This window comes from Penicillium canariense (assembly GCF_028826845.1).
Source record: "Penicillium canariense strain IBT 26290 chromosome Unknown utg000001l_segment0_segment0, whole genome shotgun sequence".
NCBI classification, from domain to species: Eukaryota; Fungi; Ascomycota; class Eurotiomycetes; order Eurotiales; family Aspergillaceae; genus Penicillium; species Penicillium canariense.
In genome coordinates, this window is record NW_026622728.1 from 9007743 (window position 1) to 9024803 (window position 17061).

At 53.3% G+C, this 17061-nt stretch overlaps 6 protein-coding genes across 6 annotated transcripts; 2 read left to right on the forward strand and 4 right to left on the reverse strand.

Annotated features, from left to right (window-relative positions):
* Nucleotides 1-1357: 1357 nt before the first annotated feature.
* On the reverse strand, nt 1358-2159 carry N7482_003120 (uncharacterized protein; the record flags this gene model as incomplete). The annotated part of the gene is made up of 2 exons (XM_056685245.1): nt 1358-1773; nt 1844-2159. The coding sequence occupies 2 exons, from the start codon at nt 2157-2159 to the stop codon at nt 1358-1360; spliced, it is 732 nt and encodes a 243-aa protein (XP_056548851.1).
* Nucleotides 2160-3160: 1001 nt separating this feature from the next.
* Nucleotides 3161-6495, reverse strand: N7482_003121 (WD40 repeat domain-containing protein; the record flags this gene model as incomplete). Its single annotated transcript, XM_056685246.1, has 6 exons — nt 3161-3312; nt 3368-3848; nt 3914-4317; nt 4380-4474; nt 4548-5608; nt 6424-6495. 6 exons carry the CDS (start codon nt 6493-6495, stop codon nt 3161-3163), a joined length of 2265 nt encoding a protein of 754 aa, XP_056548852.1.
* Nucleotides 6496-7341: 846 nt separating this feature from the next.
* N7482_003122 (Auxin Efflux Carrier superfamily) lies at nt 7342-7807 on the reverse strand (the record flags this gene model as incomplete). The annotated part of the gene is made up of 2 exons (XM_056685247.1): nt 7342-7460; nt 7633-7807. 2 exons carry the CDS (start codon nt 7805-7807, stop codon nt 7342-7344), a joined length of 294 nt encoding a protein of 97 aa, XP_056548853.1.
* A 209-nt stretch (nt 7808-8016) lies between these two features.
* N7482_003123 (oxygenase MpaB family protein) lies at nt 8017-9582 on the reverse strand (the record flags this gene model as incomplete). Its single annotated transcript, XM_056685248.1, has 4 exons — nt 8017-8289; nt 8362-9088; nt 9143-9171; nt 9229-9582. The coding sequence occupies 4 exons, from the start codon at nt 9580-9582 to the stop codon at nt 8017-8019; spliced, it is 1383 nt and encodes a 460-aa protein (XP_056548854.1).
* An 824-nt stretch (nt 9583-10406) lies between these two features.
* On the forward strand, nt 10407-12696 carry N7482_003124 (H(+)-transporting V1 sector ATPase subunit A; the record flags this gene model as incomplete). The annotated part of the gene is made up of 4 exons (XM_056685249.1): nt 10407-10736; nt 10824-10908; nt 11013-11680; nt 11743-12696. 4 exons carry the CDS (start codon nt 10407-10409, stop codon nt 12694-12696), a joined length of 2037 nt encoding a protein of 678 aa, XP_056548855.1.
* A 514-nt stretch (nt 12697-13210) lies between these two features.
* On the forward strand, nt 13211-15836 carry N7482_003125 (dynamin-like GTPase vpsA; the record flags this gene model as incomplete). Its single annotated transcript, XM_056685250.1, has 8 exons — nt 13211-13236; nt 13308-13377; nt 13453-13547; nt 13685-14426; nt 14501-15142; nt 15199-15460; nt 15517-15601; nt 15668-15836. The coding sequence occupies 8 exons, from the start codon at nt 13211-13213 to the stop codon at nt 15834-15836; spliced, it is 2091 nt and encodes a 696-aa protein (XP_056548856.1).
* Between the last annotated feature and the right edge of the window lie 1225 nt (nt 15837-17061).

Genomic DNA, 17061 nt, shown 5'->3' on the forward strand with positions numbered 1-17061 from the left:
GACTACCCTCGACTCTTACTGGCCAGCCTCGCTAAAGGCCGTATACGGCGGCGAATTAAGTAGCGCTAGGCTGCTAAGTAGGACCGCGAAAAGACGGGGAAACTAACTAAACGGTTACTCCCTAAGCCGGATAAGAAAGCCTTAGAGCTATACAAATCTCTGCCTAAGCATTACACGTCGGTGTTAATTCAGATGCGCTCAATACGTATCACATTAAACCATTTCCTGTATAAAATCAGCGCTCGTAATTCTGATCAGTGTCACTGCGAGGAAGGGTCCTAAACACCGAGACACATCCTTATATAGTATCCGTTGTACACTAAGCAGCGTCACGAGATACTAGAAAAGATCTAGGCACGGATAGATCTTAGAGCGACCGCTGATTACGACGCGATCGTCTCTTATCCGTAGGCTACCCGCTACGTGGCCGAATTTATGTTACAAATAGGCCTTCTAGGTCAATTCCGACAGACAGAGATCGAACTAGAGCTAGACCCTAATGCTAAGCCGGATGCTGACGCTGATGCTAACACTGCGCTAGATCCTGACCCTGATCCGGAACTAGAAGACGACGAAACAACGGCCAGAGACAGCGAATCTAGTAGGGGAGCAGGCGGCGAAGACGATATGCAATATAACCGCCGAAACCCCAGCTCAACCTAAGACGGGCTAGGACGATTACAACTGAATACGCTGCACCGACTGGTCGAGTCAACTCTGGTTGACTAGAACAGCTTGTGTGGCCAGCAAACATCAATCGAAAGAAGCAAGCAGCTGCATATACGCTGCCGGAAGTGGAAGAAGGTGATACATGGCGACGCAGGCGAGAGAGGGCGAAGTGAGGGAGGAAAACAGTGGGATTGATTATTGAGGGTGTATGGGTACTGTAATAGGCTGATATTCAGCTGCATTTGTTTGGCAAAACGCCGTTTCCCTTTGTATTTACTATCTACTGCGTTTCGGGGGCGTTCGGTTAGCTCTTGCTTCCGCCGGAGGAAGCGCCTACATAGCCACTGCGCACTAGCTGGGCTGCATTAGGTTAATAGAGTTATCATCATCATCATCATCAACTCCTGCTGCTGGATCAGAGAGAGAAAGAGAGCGAGCTCTTGTGATGGGTAGGGGTGTATTCCGGGATGAGTATGCCGATGAACGATGCGTGAGAAATTCCTAAATGATGGCTAAAGTCCTAGGCTGTGGGACGACTATTGAGGTTCCCAGTTTCCAAATAGTCTCAGGGGTGATAAAATCCACCAGGAACTCGATAAAAAGATAGCCTTGGTAATATATCTGGTTAATGTAGACCCTCTAGCATTTCACTCCTACAAGCCCCTATAGACCTCCTAGTATTGCCACCTTAAACTAATGGACGGTTGTTGAAAATTGCCTGAACCGCGTTGGCAAAAAGTGCTCTCGCATACAGGGCGTGAAACCGCTTGCCCAGCTCGGGAATCCATGATTTGTCGTGTTGTGGGTTACAAATAAACCCTTCCAGACTGATCCTAATCTGGCACTTCGGATTCTCGGCGCCGACTGGTGCTCCCGAGAGAGATGGGAACCTGGTGACGCTAAAGCGGTGGCATCCCGCAAATGAATAGTTGTCTGAGCCGAAGCCATAGTCGACGTAGCTCGAACAGCGAGCCTGTGATTCAGATACGTGCTTGTCGAGGAGTTGAAAAATGCCAAAAAGTTTGGTACCAACTGCACACAGATCGTCTTTGGATAATTCTGAGTTTTTCCAAAGCTCGGGTGACTGTCGACTTTGCGGGAATCCTAATTGAAAGATTAGCTTGATCAATTCCGGTACGCAAGGAGCAATTTAGATAGGAAACAAGAATCGCACTTGTAAAGTACACGGGAAGCACTCTCCAGGCTCCAGCTCTCAGTAAAATGCCCTCGATACCGAATACAAATCCCCCAAAGAATCCTTCCGTAAATGAGGCCAGGATTTTCTGGTCGTTCATGCCTGCCAGCATCTCAGCATCGAAATCTTGCCAGACAGTGTCCGAAGATAGCAGCATATTTTGTCGTGGGTTGAGGAGACCAGCAGATGAAGACGTCAGGAACCCATTCCGAACATGATTGTCGATGTTGCACCTATATAGGGTGTTGAAGAACTGCTTCCTCGGGAGCGTTTGTAACCAGGACCTAGCGGACATTGGGATTGACGACAGGAGTTTGGCAGCCCTTTGCTAAGGCGACCCAAAAATAGACAACGGGTCAGGAGATCTTAAAGTGAAGGGCATCCCGTATTCAACCTTTCGATTTAAATTGATTTCATGGTTTGACGCCATCCGGAAGGATTCGTGGTCTCTTTCTGAGTCATTTGGAAGGCTGGGCTCCACAGTAAGCGAGTCTTGGATAATCCGGGCCTTCTAGTTGAAAGTAACGTTAACTAACTAGAGAACGTGTTGCGCAGAGCTTCATAGGGGAGTTTAGGGCTAGGGGAAACATGCTACGATAACACCTCCAAGTTAAAGGAGCTACGTGCAGCAACTGCAACTGTGAGTAGAGCGGATGAATACCCTTCATGTTGACCTAAGACGCCTAGACCAATGACAACAAGCACCGAGAAAGAATACCAACAGTCACAAAAGCGCAACACACCTTACACATGAATGGCAGACGCGAGTTCCCAACTGAATACTAGCGCCGTTCCCGTATTGACGGAGATGGATGCTTGGAAAAAGAGAAACTGCTGGCTTGGGGGAAGATGGACATTGGGTAGGTAGGCCTATATTGTATATGCGACAGTGCACGGAGAAGGCGAGGGGGAGGTGATTAGAAGGGGGGACATGCATGGCGAGTGGGGGTGGGTGAAACTGTAAGAGGAAACAGGTCTTTCTCAACTTTGAATCCAGAAGCTTCCGATATGATTCGCCCGACCGTCGTACAAGATTTCCCGGTCAAAAAGCAGGGAACGTAAGGAAAAGCCCTCGCGGGACGGTAGTAATGAAAACATTCTTTGCTTGTGCGATGAGAAATACGTCAAAATGCGGAGGTGGTCCTTAACGCGCTTGTCCGTGGAAATCCATTTGATGATATCCCTCGCCGGTGGCTCGGCCCTCCTATCGAGCGAGACCGATCTTGATCCTTGGACCAACTAGAGACATTGTTAGGAATCTGCAAATGGGATAAAAGGGGTATATGAAATGCTAGCTTACATGCGCACAGTTTTATCATCGCCAGCCGAGACGAACAGGCCCGGGTCTGTTGGACTCCACGATATTGAGTTCACACAGCCCTTGGTGTGAGCCTCCAAGGTTTCTACAAGTGTCCCATTCTCCTTGTGCCAGATATAGATTCGAGAATCTAGAGAGGGTTAGCACGTCGGATGACTTTTCTACTACTATTGAGGCGCACTCACCTTCACTGCCACTGACAACAAAGTTCTCGGCTGCCCCGCCAAAGACACTCCGGATTACATAGTTGCCCTGCTTGTAGCCCCGGAACCGCCGAACAACAGCAGTAGTTTCCATGTCAATCAGTTGGATTTCTCCCTCGGTCAGATTGACCAGCATATGCTTCGAGTCACGGCTGATCACGACGGATGTCGGTATGCTTGGAAAAGAGAGACAGTAGTCTTCTTCGTAGGTGCGGAAGTCGAATACGTGTAGTTTGCAAGCAGTGTCTACTGCCACAAGCCGTCGGCCATCGGGGCTGACTGCGCAATCTTGTGTACGGAATCCTCCTTTCCACGTATACAAGGGCGATCCACGCATACTCCAATGACAGAGCGCGGAGCTGGGGTCAAACGAAGAGGTCACGAACGACTCGCTGTCGGGGGCCCAGCCAGCAGCAGTGACTGGTTGGCAGTAATGGTCGATTGTCAAGAGACAGCGGCCAGTCTAGTATGATTATCATTCCAAGTAAGTATGGGCTTATTCAGCTTCCAAGAATCATCAGTCCTTACCTCGATGTTCCATACGCGGGCTGTTCTGTCTCGAGAACAAGTGATGAGCTTGGAGTCATCCGGGCTCCAGCTGGCGAAAGCAACTCCATCGGAATGCCCGTTCAATTTATGGATCACGGTGAAGGAACTTGTGTCGTAGATCAGCACGGAGCGGTCCTGGCCTGCAGTAACCAATTTGGTTCCGTCGTGAGAAAACCCGCAGTGCCAGACCTCATCGTTGTGCTGATTGAGGTTGGCGCTGACGTCCAGCGGGAAGTCGCTTCGCTCGCACATGTGGTCAGAGTAGAGCGATGGCGAATCGGCAGTGTTATGGTATAGGCAGTTGCTGATCTGACCCCGCTTCACATAGTCTAATAAGATTGCAAGACGATGCTGAGGAATCATAACCGAGGGGGATATGGATTCTATTGCCGATTAGCAAGGAACGAAACCTTCTAGAGGTGGTGATGTCGCTGGGGTTCCTTACTTGATAGGTCGGCCAGGAGCCGTTCTCGGGAAGAGGTGACCGGGCCATCCCATCCTGCCTGTTCATGGAGCAACTCCGTCGGGCACATGAGAAGACTGGCGAAGCATAAAAATTAGTTATCCACCGTCTGGAACCACAGCGGAACAACTGGGCATAGATAGAACCCACCTGGAAAGAGCATGGAGCCGATCGACGTCATAGTTTAATGGCGTGAGTTCTTGCCGGAGAACCAAGAGAGCCGAACCTAAATCTCGTGCTTCGAGCAGCTCCAAGAATTTCTGTTGGCGGAGGTAGAATAGCATTTCACTCCTGTCCGCACCCTCCGCCAATACCAGGGTGTCCTCGTGAGAACCCTTCTGCCCATTATTCGATCCCGCATTCCGGAAAGACTGGATGAGAATCCTCTCCGCTTCTGACCATCGTCCGCCTAATACGGCGCTCCGGAAGGCTGCAACACCCGACGTCTCCAGCTGGTAACCACTCTCGGAGCTTAACGTCGAGGCCGCGCTGTTGTAGCCAAGCTCGTACAAGCTTTGAATTAATATTCGCGTCACCTCCTCCCGGTTATGGCCATAGTACGACGAACTTGCCAGGGCTTTCCCGGCGCCATTTGTATGTGACTGTCCATTAGCCGCAGTCAGTTGAGGATTCAGGCTGGCTTTTCTCGGGGTCGATCCGTTGGACGCCTGGGAAAAGCCATTTGTTGTCGATAGCCCGTCGGCGCGCATGGTTGCCAGGCGCCTGCGCTTGCGGGATGGAGAGCGGCCGTCAGCTCGGCCGGGCTGGAGGTTCGGGTCGTCTTGAGACACAGCTTCACGTGCCCCGTCTTCTGCACGAATGCCGGCGCCGGCCGTCCGCGTAACTAGAGACTCCTCAGAGCTGCTGCTCGATCGGAGAGCACGGCGTCGGGTATTTACCGGACGGGCGGTTCGACCGGTCGAGGGTTGGGAGGTAGCAGTCGTGGTTCGGTACTCGGACGAGGATGGGGGACGTTCGGGACTGCGGGCGGGGATGGCAGTAGGATCGAGGGGAAGAGAATGTACGGGGTGGTCGGAGGCGAAGGGATGGTAGGGACGGTTGTCGGCCAGGTCGGTAGTTGGGATCTGCCCAGTCCCCTGGCTCTTTGAAAGAACCAGGTGAGCAGACCGACAGAGGGTGGTGGCGGGTGGATCAGTCCTCGCCGGGGGGAGTAGCAGCTCCAGACGTTTGTCGAGGGGGTAGAAGCGGTTCTTGTTCGGGTCACAGGGTTTGATCAGCGACAATATCAAAGGAGGGTGCACGGATAGCGGAGATAGCTGAAGGCAAAGGGCGTCGTGGGCCTCGTTTCCCCTCCTTGGTGGTGGTGGTGGTGGTGGTAGTCGTGGTGGTTGGGTGGAGGTTTTGGGTTGGGACGGGCGGAGATGTGCTTATCGGACTGGAGGGCAGACTGGCCAGCCAGCCAAGAAGATTGGCACAAATGGGAGGGTTGGGTGCGGTGCTTGGGGGCGATTGGGGCAAGTGGAACTGGCAAGTCACAAGCGGGTGGGTTCCCCGTCACAAGATGATGACGATGCGGAGGATGCGGATCAGGGCTGAAGGTCACCGCGTTTCACCGTGAAGTCGATTTATCAGCTGGTCGGACAAAGGTTCATTTTCCTTTCAAATCTGAGCTGAGTAGGTCAAAGTAAAGGGGTCTCGGGCGCTCAAAAGGGTCGACAAGCTGCTGCTTGCCGATCCTCGGGGGCCTATAGTGTACTCTATATAGTTACGAGTGGTCTCTCGCGATCTAACAAAAGAGAGCCCCCGGAAAGTTCCTACAGCAAACTGCTACAGAAGCGATAGAAGCATGGGGGAGTGAGATATTTTTAATGTTCTACAAGTGCCAAGGCAGGATTTAGCATCCCGCTGCCCCAATCGAGTAATTTCCGCACGGGCTTGAAGTTCGGACGAAAGTCCAGACTATCGGACGGTTGATATACATCCAGAGCTATAAAGCTCACCACCTGGTCCACTCAAGCGCCTCAACTGTGTTGCACCCTAGCTTAGGCTACTGAATACTGCCTACCGACACCGGGCACCCACAGACTCCGGCGCATTCCATAAGGTTACGGTTCGCCATCCACACTGACGCCATCATGATGCCGACGGTCCTACCTCTGCGAGCCACCCGGAGTTATAAAACCCCACGGCCTCCTTTCTAGCATGATTGACTATAGACAACCCTTCTATCAGTCACTGATTGTTCACTTGATCTATTAAACCACCTTATAATTATTCTTACCGAAATTCATCATGGGTTGTGACTGCGGAGCCACCTGCAACTGTACCGGTGCCCAGGGCTGCACTTGCGACAATACTTGTTCCTGCAAGGGATGCGCAGTATGTGATCCACAATTACCTCTCAAGGAAGCTGGTGTGAGCCATTGAAAGGAATCGATATGCTGACTTGCACATCGTGCGTGTGAAGAAATAAAGGAAGGCGTCTACTCCACAGCTAGACCGGATGCCGTCACCAATGCGGAATCATTATCCGCGCTGCAAAGGAGGGGGCGTTTTAAATCTTTGGAGATGACTTTATTCGATCATTACTACGGCTTCTTTCTTTACCTCTAATGTGAATTTCTCTCCATATATCTGTTCCGTATAGTAGACTTTTCGGTTGATCCTCCGTATGCCCCAGCTGTAGACGTCATCAAGACCGGTCGTTGAGCCCGCCGCTTCGGAAGTGCTCAGCGCACCCGTGATCGTAAGGCGTATGAAAGGTGATAGTGCATACATTTACTTTGGATAAGCAAATGCACAGGTATCTTCTAGCGGTTTCCTTGTTACCGCCAATGTCTTCGCAATAGCTATCTTCTTCCAATCTGAGGCTGGCGCCACTTCCCTCAGGCCAAAGGTCACTAGCGCCGGCCGGGCCGGATTCAGCATCATGCTGAACCAAAGCATGGAATGATTCTCCAGAAGCACTCTATGCTTTGCTCGTTCATAAATTAACGAGATATTCACTGCTGGCCAGACGACCAGTCGCAGAGGGAAGGTCCTTCTGAGGCATTGGGATGCGGAAGAACGAACCAAACCACTTGGTCCAGCGGTGGACGGGCGCTGCGGGTCGTTTCAGTTAACCCTTCATTGTCATCGGGCCAGTGTTGCTCTTTAGCGCTGCCGAGGTGACTGCTTGGGTGGCTGTCGTCTTGGAGCATTTGGAACGGATAACGTAGGCTATTATCTCATTGACTACCGCGCAGGCAAAGAAATAGCTTTTGTGATCACTCACTTGCGTCCGCCGTCTTTTCGTCGCCGCGGAGGATGAGCCGGAGACAGCCTACGCTGTCTGGTGACTGGAGAAGCAGCAAGTGGAGGGAGTTGGTACTGTTGAATGAGGATTTCGGTGTGACCCATTGGCGGTGCCGAAATAACCGCGCATTTCGATGAGCCAGGCCGATGGACATATTGGAGTAGATTATAGGCGATGCGAATACGATGGGCATCAGAAGTGCTCAGTACCCGACCCAAAATATCGATATATTGAGACCATTCGCTAGAACTGGAAGAAAGCTCCTTGAAAAGAGAGCGCACTATAGACTGATGTAAGCACGCTGGAATTGGAACCGTAGCCTCAGAATAAATCCTGGTGTAGGCCTGCATATTGATACAACACTCATATTCGGACAGCCTGCAAAAGCTGCTCGGCTGGAATCAACTTCGCGGCGAAGGCCAAAGCTACGGCAAGAGTGACTACCGCACCAAAGGCAGAGAGAAGTCCCAGGTACCCCAAGCTCTCGAGACCAAGTCGCTCAGACTTGGTGGTTCGTCGCAGGCCCAATCGCGTTGTTCGTGTGAGGGTCGGCATGTACTTGAACTCGTAGCGGCTTTCGCCCCCGAGGCCAACTTTTCCGTCCATGAGGACCTTGTAGAAATGTTTGCGGCGCATCTATTGTCGGTGGATAAGTCTCATGGAACAACGCGCTCAAGACACAACTTCCCCCTCCGTGAAGTGGCTTACCTTAATCATAAAACGATCAAGGAAGTAGATTTTAGGGATGACGGTTGACACAAGCCGCACCCAGAAACAATAGCCCCATAGAATGGTACGATAATAGAGACTAGTTCGTGGAATGTCCAGTTCATCCGAGAGCTGATCGCCATTTAGAAGCCGGCTCATCGCCTCCAAAAACTCTTTCGATGCGTAAGACGGCGCTGTGTTCTCCAGGCCAATGATAATATTCTTGGCTAGGACCTTGCCGATCTCGGTGGGATCGATCTCCGATATCAAGAGCGACTCCATCATCGCCCGGGCCTTGGCTGTATTCTCGAACGGTTCGGTTGGTGTGCCCATATAGTAGGCGACAAGACGCCAGAGTGCGATGTAGTCTTCAATCTCCTGCTCATTGAGGTAGATGCCCTGGCGCGGCAGACCGAGCCAGACTACCGAAGTGCAGAAGGTGTTGATGGTACCGATGCAGTCAAGGTCATTGACAGGCGTGCCGTACTTGGCCACGTCGTAATACTCCGGCTTCTGTTCCACCAGACTCAAGATCCTCATCCGGACGGACGCATGAAGGAGTCGGACACGGATCGAGGAGACATTGCCCTCTCCGCCCGGCCGCATCCCATCCGCTGAGCTGTTGACCTGGAGGACATGTTGCAGAGTTTCGAGGACTCGTCGTCGGACTACCTTGGCACCGAAACCGCCGGTTCGTGCAAGTGTTTCCACTACTCGCATCGCGCCCCTATAGAAACGTAAGCTTGGCATGGATAAGGAGGAGAGAGCAGAGAGCTCGTACATTCCACCAAGCAAGCTCTCGAAGCCAAGCTAAAATTTTTAGTTATCTGTGGCCATTACGATTCGGAATCATCACACAAGACTCACCACATTCAAGATCGGGAGGCCGTATCGAAAGAACACATCCTGTCCCCTCTGGATTTGCTCCCAATCCACCCACTCAGGAACCGTATTGACCTCATCCCATAGCTGCTTGAGCTTGGGATCCTCATCAGCGTGGTTCTTTAGCAGCCCGTACAAGTCTCTCTGGAACGGCTTATTCGAATCGTCGCCGGTGGGGATCTTGTTCAACCGCTGCACACATTCATCTGCTAAGCTATCGTAGGTCTGGATCAGAGGACGTAACTGGTCTGCCGAGCGGTGGAGGTCGGTCCAGTGAAATGAGTAACCCCAATAGTGGCACTCGGTGCGGTTCCCTTGTCGAGGACTCTTCAACGTCATAGTTGGTGGTGGTCAATATTAGGACCAGCAGCGGGGCAGAATCTCGACTCGTCCGGCGACATCCATCTGTGTATTGAGAGGCTCATATTTGCGTATATATACGGTCCAACGTTGAGGCCCCCGTGCCGTTCATGACCAGGGTAGCTCTTCCGTCTACCGTGGTCCGTGGTCAACGGCGTGAGGGGTTCGGGCTCGGGCTCTTGCTCTTTGCATGTGAACCTGATTCCCGCTGAAATCGACACCAGTCAGTTGGGCTAAAATAGAGGGTGTTTGGTTCATCTATTTGCATTTTTTGTACATTGATGGCCGATGGGCTGATTGGTTCTACGGCACCCGTCACGAGCCGGACGTCCAGTCTACTCCTCTTGGACCCCAGGAAGAGCACAGATGACACAGTTCATGTGCTGTTCTCCCCCAAGAGGACGCTTTAGCGGCTCTTTGAAGTGCAGGAACACATAGTTGATTTTGGGATCGAGGAAAGAGGTAGGATATCGCCATGGGAAATATGGAGGATGCGGTATGTGGTTTCGGGGCAGGGGGCAGGAGGAAGTATATTACTCTCTTGGGCAGAGCCGCAGCTCCAGACGCCCCAGTTTGGTCTGTGAAAGCGCCTGTTGTACGATAACCGCAGTCCTTTGTCTCAAGAAAACGGGCGATCGGTTGCCAATCCCGCGCCGGCCAGAGCGAGACCTGGATTGGATGACAGCTTAGGGGGGGAACTCCACGACTCAGCTCCCTTGTCGATTGGCCGCCAACACCGCCCCCTCCCCGACTGCACATCGCAAGGTGCATGGAACTTGATCTCTGACATCTCAGCTGAGCGAATGTTAGGATTGGGCAGACCTCGACTCAAAGCACGGCCATCCCTGCTAGATCTGATTAGCCGACGTGAGGTCGACCAGCCCGTCGCGACTGTGACTGCTACCATTGGGGGTGAAGCGCCGTCGTCACCGCCCGAGCTGCCACCGCTTCCAGGCTCGCCCGCCTCAATCAGCTCGACCACCTCCACCACCTCCCCCGTGTCAATCCCCTCCACGCAAACCTCCTCCACGATGGCACCGGCAACGGACAGTGAGCCTCATGGCTCCGTCTTCTCGGTCTCCGGCCCCGTCGTCGTCGCCGAGAACATGATTGGCTGTGCTATGTACGAGTTGGTAAGACTTCTAGCAATCCCTCCGGAAGCTCTTCCCCAGCTTCGCCCCCAGAAGGATTCGCCGCGCTGACAGCATTCTCCCCTCCAGTGCCATGTCGGTCATGCCCTGCTTTCCGGTGAAATCATCCGAATCGAAGGCGACAAGGCCACGATTCAGGTCTACGAAGAAACCGGTACGCCTGCTCCCTCTCCCTGCCACGTATATGCTCCGCATCGCGGCGAACCCCCCTCCTCATATATCAGCCATACTAATCCGCACGTTATTGTGGAACAACAGATGGCTTGACCATCGGTGATCCCGTCACACGGACTGGCAAGCCCCTTTCCGTCGAGCTGGGCCCCGGCCTCATGGAGACGATCTACGACGGTATCCAACGACCCCTCCGGGCCATCTCTGAGAAGTCCGAGAGTATCTACATCCCCCGTGGTATCCGTGTCAATGCCCTGGACCGCGAGAAGAAGTGGGAGTACAAGCCTGCCGGCTTCAAGGTCGGCGACCATATCACCGGCGGTGATATCTGGGGCATTGTGTTCGAGAACAGCTTGGTGAACGACCACAAGATCCTCCTACCTCCGCGTGCGCGCGGAACCGTCACCCGGATAGCTCCCGCCGGTAACTACACGGTCGAAGAGAAACTGCTGGAAATTGAGTTCGAGGGCAAGAAGGCTGAGTTCGGCATGATGCAGACCTGGCCCGTCCGTGTGCCGCGCCCCGTCAGTGATAGGCAGTCCGCCGATGCGCCCTTCATTGTCGGCCAGAGAGTGCTGGATGCTCTCTTCCCTAGTGTGCAGGGTGGAACTGTGTGCATTCCCGGTGCTTTCGGATGCGGCAAGACGGTCATCTCCCAGAGTGTGTCCAAGTTCTCGAACAGTGATATTATCGTCTACGTCGGCTGTGGCGAGCGCGGTAACGAGATGGCTGAGGTGTTGATGGATTTCCCGGAGGTACGGTCTCCAGTTGGTGATATGCATCGAGTTTTAATTGCTTACCCTAGTTCTTCCTGTAGCTTTCCATCGAGGTCGAAGGCCGCAAGGAGCCAATTATGAAGCGTACCTGCCTGATCGCCAACACCTCGAACATGCCTGTCGCTGCCCGTGAGGCCTCCATCTACACTGGTATCACCATCGCCGAATACTGGCGTGACCAGGGCAAGAACGTGGCCATGATGGCGGACTCGAGTTCTCGCTGGGCCGAGGCTCTGCGTGAGCTTTCGGGTCGTCTGGGTGAGATGCCTGCTGATCAGGGTTTCCCCGCCTACCTGGGTGCCAAGCTGGCCTCCTTCTACGAGCGTGCCGGCAAGAGTATTGCTCTGGGTAGCCCTGAGCGAACCGGTAGTGTCAGCATTGTCGGTGCCGTCAGCCCGCCTGGTGGTGACTTCTCGGACCCGGTCACCTCTAGTACCTTGGGTATTGTGCAAGTGTTCTGGGGTCTCGACAAGAAGCTGGCTCAGCGGAAGCACTTCCCATCGGTCAACACCTCGATGTCCTACAGCAAATACACTCCGATCCTGGACAAGTACTACGAGAAGCACAATCCTGACTTCCCTCGGCTGCGCGACCAGATCCGTGAGCTCCTCTCGAAGTCCGAGGACCTTGACCAGGTCGTGCAGCTGGTCGGTAAGGCGTCGCTGGGTGACTCGGACAAGATCACCCTGGATGTAGCCGCCATGATCAAGGACGACTTCCTGCAGCAGAACGGCTACAGTGACTACGACCAGTTCTGCCCGCTATGGAAGACCGAATACATGATGAAGGCCTTCATGGGCTACCACGACGAGGCACAGAAGGCCATCGCCCAGGGCCAGAACTGGAGCAAGGTCCGTGATGCCACCGCCGACCTCCAGAGCGGCCTGCGCAGCATGAAGTTCGAGATACCCGACAACGAGGAGGAAGTGTCGGCCAAGTACGAGAAGCTTCTCCAGTCCATGTCCGACCGGTTCGCTTCGGTTTCGGATGAGTAGACGGGATTGACGGGATGTCGCTTCTTTTCGTTGTGTTGCATCATATCTCTTTTCTCCCGGCCGTTATACTGTCTAGCACACATTACCCTGTAGTTATTGTTGAACCCGATTTTCTTATCTGGGGTAGACACCCTTTTTTTTCTCGTATACATTTTTCTCGTATAACCTGGTCATGTCGAGGCAATAGGAAAATCAGGCGACAGTGAAAGGACTGGGCCAGAGTGTACTTCAGTATTCCAGGCACCTAACCATGTATCTCTCTCACTGACACAACGCTTGATGGATGCCTACCGTCGACCGTCAGGTACTCCTGGCCTGTGCACGGCCTGCCACTCGCACTTGGGCTGGACCGCCACCCTCATCACCGCCTTGGCCTCCCCGACGAACAAACAATCTTCCGCTTCTCTTCACAGCCTGCGACTCCCTCCCTCCCTCCTCTTCAGCCCTGATTCTCTTCATAAATTTGAAAATACCCTTCTAATTCACGACGGATTCCCTTCCAACTTCGCCAGCCATGGCAAGCCCAACCACTGGCTACTCGTGCGCAGCCCACCCCCCACCCCCTGCACCCCCCTCCGCTCCGATGCGGCCTAGAACTGACTCGTGCGCAGCATAAATGTGAACGATCCCAGCTTGATCTCACTGGTCAACAAGCTGCAAGATGTGTTCTCGACAGTGGGCGTCAGTATTCCTATATCCACGCCTGTGGCAACCGTGGTCTTTCCACCTGGCACTGACACCGCTGCTTTGATTTAGGTGCACAACCCGATCGACCTGCCTCAGATTGTCGTCGTCGGATCGCAGTCGAGCGGAAAGAGTTCAGTGCTAGAGAACATTGTCGGTCGTGATTTGTATGTGCTTCCCCGATGCCTTCATGTGGTTCCCTCGCTGCCGAACCTCCGCGCAACCCTGGTGGTAGCCGGGGGAAGGACGTCCCAGCAGTGTTGTCGTCAGCCGTCGCTAACCACCCTCTCTCGGACTTGTTTAGCCTGCCTCGCGGCTCGGGAATCGTGACTCGGAGACCTCTCATCCTGCAACTGATCAACAAGGTCCCTTCGACACAAATAAACGGCGACAACAAGCTCGAGACAACAGACAGCGAGTCCAACGTCGACGAGTATGGCGAGTTCCTGCACATCCCCGGCCAAAAGTTCTTCGACTTCAACAAGATTCGCGAGGAGATTGTTCGTGAGACGGATTCCAAGGTCGGTCGCAATGCCGGTATCTCGCCTGCTCCCATCAACCTGCGCATCTACTCGCCCAACGTCCTCACCTTGACCCTGGTCGATCTGCCCGGTCTGACCAAGGTGCCCGTCGGAGATCAGCCCAAGGATATTGAGCGTCAGATTAAGGACATGGTGCTCAAGTACATTAGCAAGCCCAACGCCATCATTCTAGCCGTCACATCGGCCAACCAGGATCTGGCCAACTCGGATGGTCTGAAGCTGGCGCGTGAGGTGGACCCGGAGGGTCAGCGCACCATCGGTGTGCTGAGTAAGGTTGACCTGATGGACGAAGGCACCGATGTTGTGGATATTCTCGCTGGTCGAATTATCCCGTTGCGCCTAGGCTACGTTCCCGTGGTCAACCGTGGCCAGCGTGACATTGAGAACAAGCGCCCTATTGCCTACGCTCTGGAGAACGAGAAGAACTTCTTCGAGAACCACAAGGCATACCGGAATAAGGCCTCGTACTGCGGCACCCCCTATCTGGCCCGGAAATTGAACTTGGTAAGCAAGCGGTTGCGCCAGTACCGAGGAGAGACGTGTGTAGCACAAACTAACATGATGCCTGGATTCTGTAGATCCTAATGATGCACATCAAGCAAACACTCCCCGATATCAAGGGCCGCATTTCCTCCTCCCTTCAGAAGTATTCCACGGAGCTGGCGCAACTCGGTGACTCCATGCTCGGCAACAGTGCCAACATCATCCTCAACATTATCACCGAGTTTAGCAATGAGTACCGCACTGTCTTGGAAGGAAACAACCAGGAGCTGTCCAGCGTTGAACTTTCGGGTGGTGCCCGTATCAGTTTTGTGTTCCACGAGCTCTACTCGAACGGTGTCAAGGCTGTGGATCCTTTCGATCAGGTGAAGGACATCGATATTCGCACCATCCTGTACAACTCCTCCGGTTCCTCGCCGGCCCTGTTCGTCGGAACGACCGCTTTCGAGTTGATCGTTAAGCAGCAGATAAAGCGTCTCGAAGAACCCAGCACCAAGTGTATCACGCTAGTCTACGACGAGCTGGTGCGCATCCTCGGCCAGCTCCTGAACAAGCAGCTGTTCCGTCGGTACCCCATGCTGAAGGAGAAGGTCCACGCGGTGGTGATTGCCTTCTTCAAGAAGTGCATGGACCCCACCAGCAAGCTGGTTAGGGATCTAATTGCTATGGAGGCTACCTACATCAACACTGGCCATCCTGATTTCCTCAACGGACACCGGGTAAGTGAAAACATCGATGCCGCCGCATAGCGAGAAATGAAGCTAACTCCACGCAGGCCATGGCCCTTGTCAACGAGCGCCAACAAGCCGCCAAGCCCACTCAGGTCGACCCGAAGACTGGCAAGCCCCTGCCCGCCGCTCGTGCCCAGAGTCCGTCTCTGGACACCACCGGTGAGGGTCCCAATGGCAGCGGCTTCTTCGGCAGCTTCTGGGCTTCGAAGAACAAGAAGAAGATGGCTGCCATGGAGGCACCTCCTCCAACTCTCAAGGCTTCCGCCAGTCTGTCAGAGCGCGAATCCACTGAGGTTGAGGTTATCAGTAAGTCCTTAACCCTCTTTCTTTCCTATCGTGACTGCGTACTAACTCTATGCCAGAACTGCTGATCACCTCGTACTTCAACATCGTCAAGCGCACGATGATCGACATGGTCCCCAAGGCTGTCATGTACACCCTGGTACAGTACGTATCTGCCTCCCCCCCCCCCCCCCCCCCTTCTCGGCCCTTGCATGCTAATATCACCATTAGATTCACCAAGGACGAGATGCAGCGCGAGCTTCTAGAGAACATGTACCGCAACAACGAGCTGGACGACCTGCTCAAGGAGAGCGACTACACCATCCGCCGGCGGAAGGAATGCCAGCAGATGGTCGAGAGTCTGGGCCGCGCCAGCGAAATCGTCAGCCAGGTGCAGTAATCAGCTGCCGCAGGCATTGGAGGTTTTGATCGCGGTTCTTTGCGGGCGGGATTGATAAGGTCGTCGGAGTCAATTGTATGATTCGATTCTTTCGCGCCGGCGAGAGTTGGGAACAACACCTGCATCTCGCTTCTTTGTTTTGTGACTTTGCAATTGGTTCGGATCTTGACTATACTCGTATTTCTCGCACTGTCACGCGTGTCCCTGCATGCCTTCTCCTTTCCGCCGGTCCTCGCATCGAAAACCAGCCATGAGACTGGGCTGGCTTTAGAGCTGTTTGTTTTTGTTCCGGGTCTGTCGGAGCTGTGATTGTGTCTTGAGGGAGACGAGCTGATTGATCATGCCGGGGATCTGTTTCGGGTGCTATCACTACTCCTCTCTGCTCTCCTCTTCCCCCTGTTCATTTGGCCCGAATTTGATAGCCCTATACCGTTTTTCTTTTCTCTGTTGGTCTGTTGTCTGCTGTTCGCTTGTTTTTGAGACCCATGAGCCTTCCTCCAGATGACGACTGTATCAACGATTTCTTGTTTCTACCCTATGACTCTGCTTTAGAACTTTGATTCATTGCTTTCCTGAACCTCCTGTGTTGACTGAAAACATGTAGATTCCTTCTCCGTTCGGCCGAGAGCCCACGGAGCCCATGCCTTATTTGCATAGCAACATTACCTAGGCCAGACACTGTGGTAGGCCCGTCGATGCCTAAAGTCTTCTCTTCGCTTCCACAATAACAATATTCACGCCGGTTTCCTCAATCTAGCCATACCATACTGCATAGTCCGGCTTTTTAACTAGTCTGTAACGCCGGTTGTCTCGTTCCACTGGACCGTAACCCCATTGCCTCTCTGCCTGTAAGCAATGAGAACGTGCAGCGGTCGAATTTCTCAACGTGAGAATATCGTGAGGATAGACAAGCAGCATGTCGACCGTTTGTCGGATAAGGGCTTCGCTTGGTAGACTTCTGGAGGTAGCCCGATCGATATTTTCCAGGATATTGGCGAGCTTCGGTAAGTAACGTGCCATCTTCCTTGTTTGATTCCAGGATCACATACTAAGCTCCGATGGTATCGCAATACCGGCCACGGCTTTAAGCTCGGGGTCCTCAAGAGTGAGCTCCAGACCGAGCATCATCTGCACATCCCCCAGATTGAGACTGGAGATGAAAAGTTGCTCGACACTGGACTTGCCTATCTAAACCTGGGCATTGCGAGTTAGTAATGTAGAAATA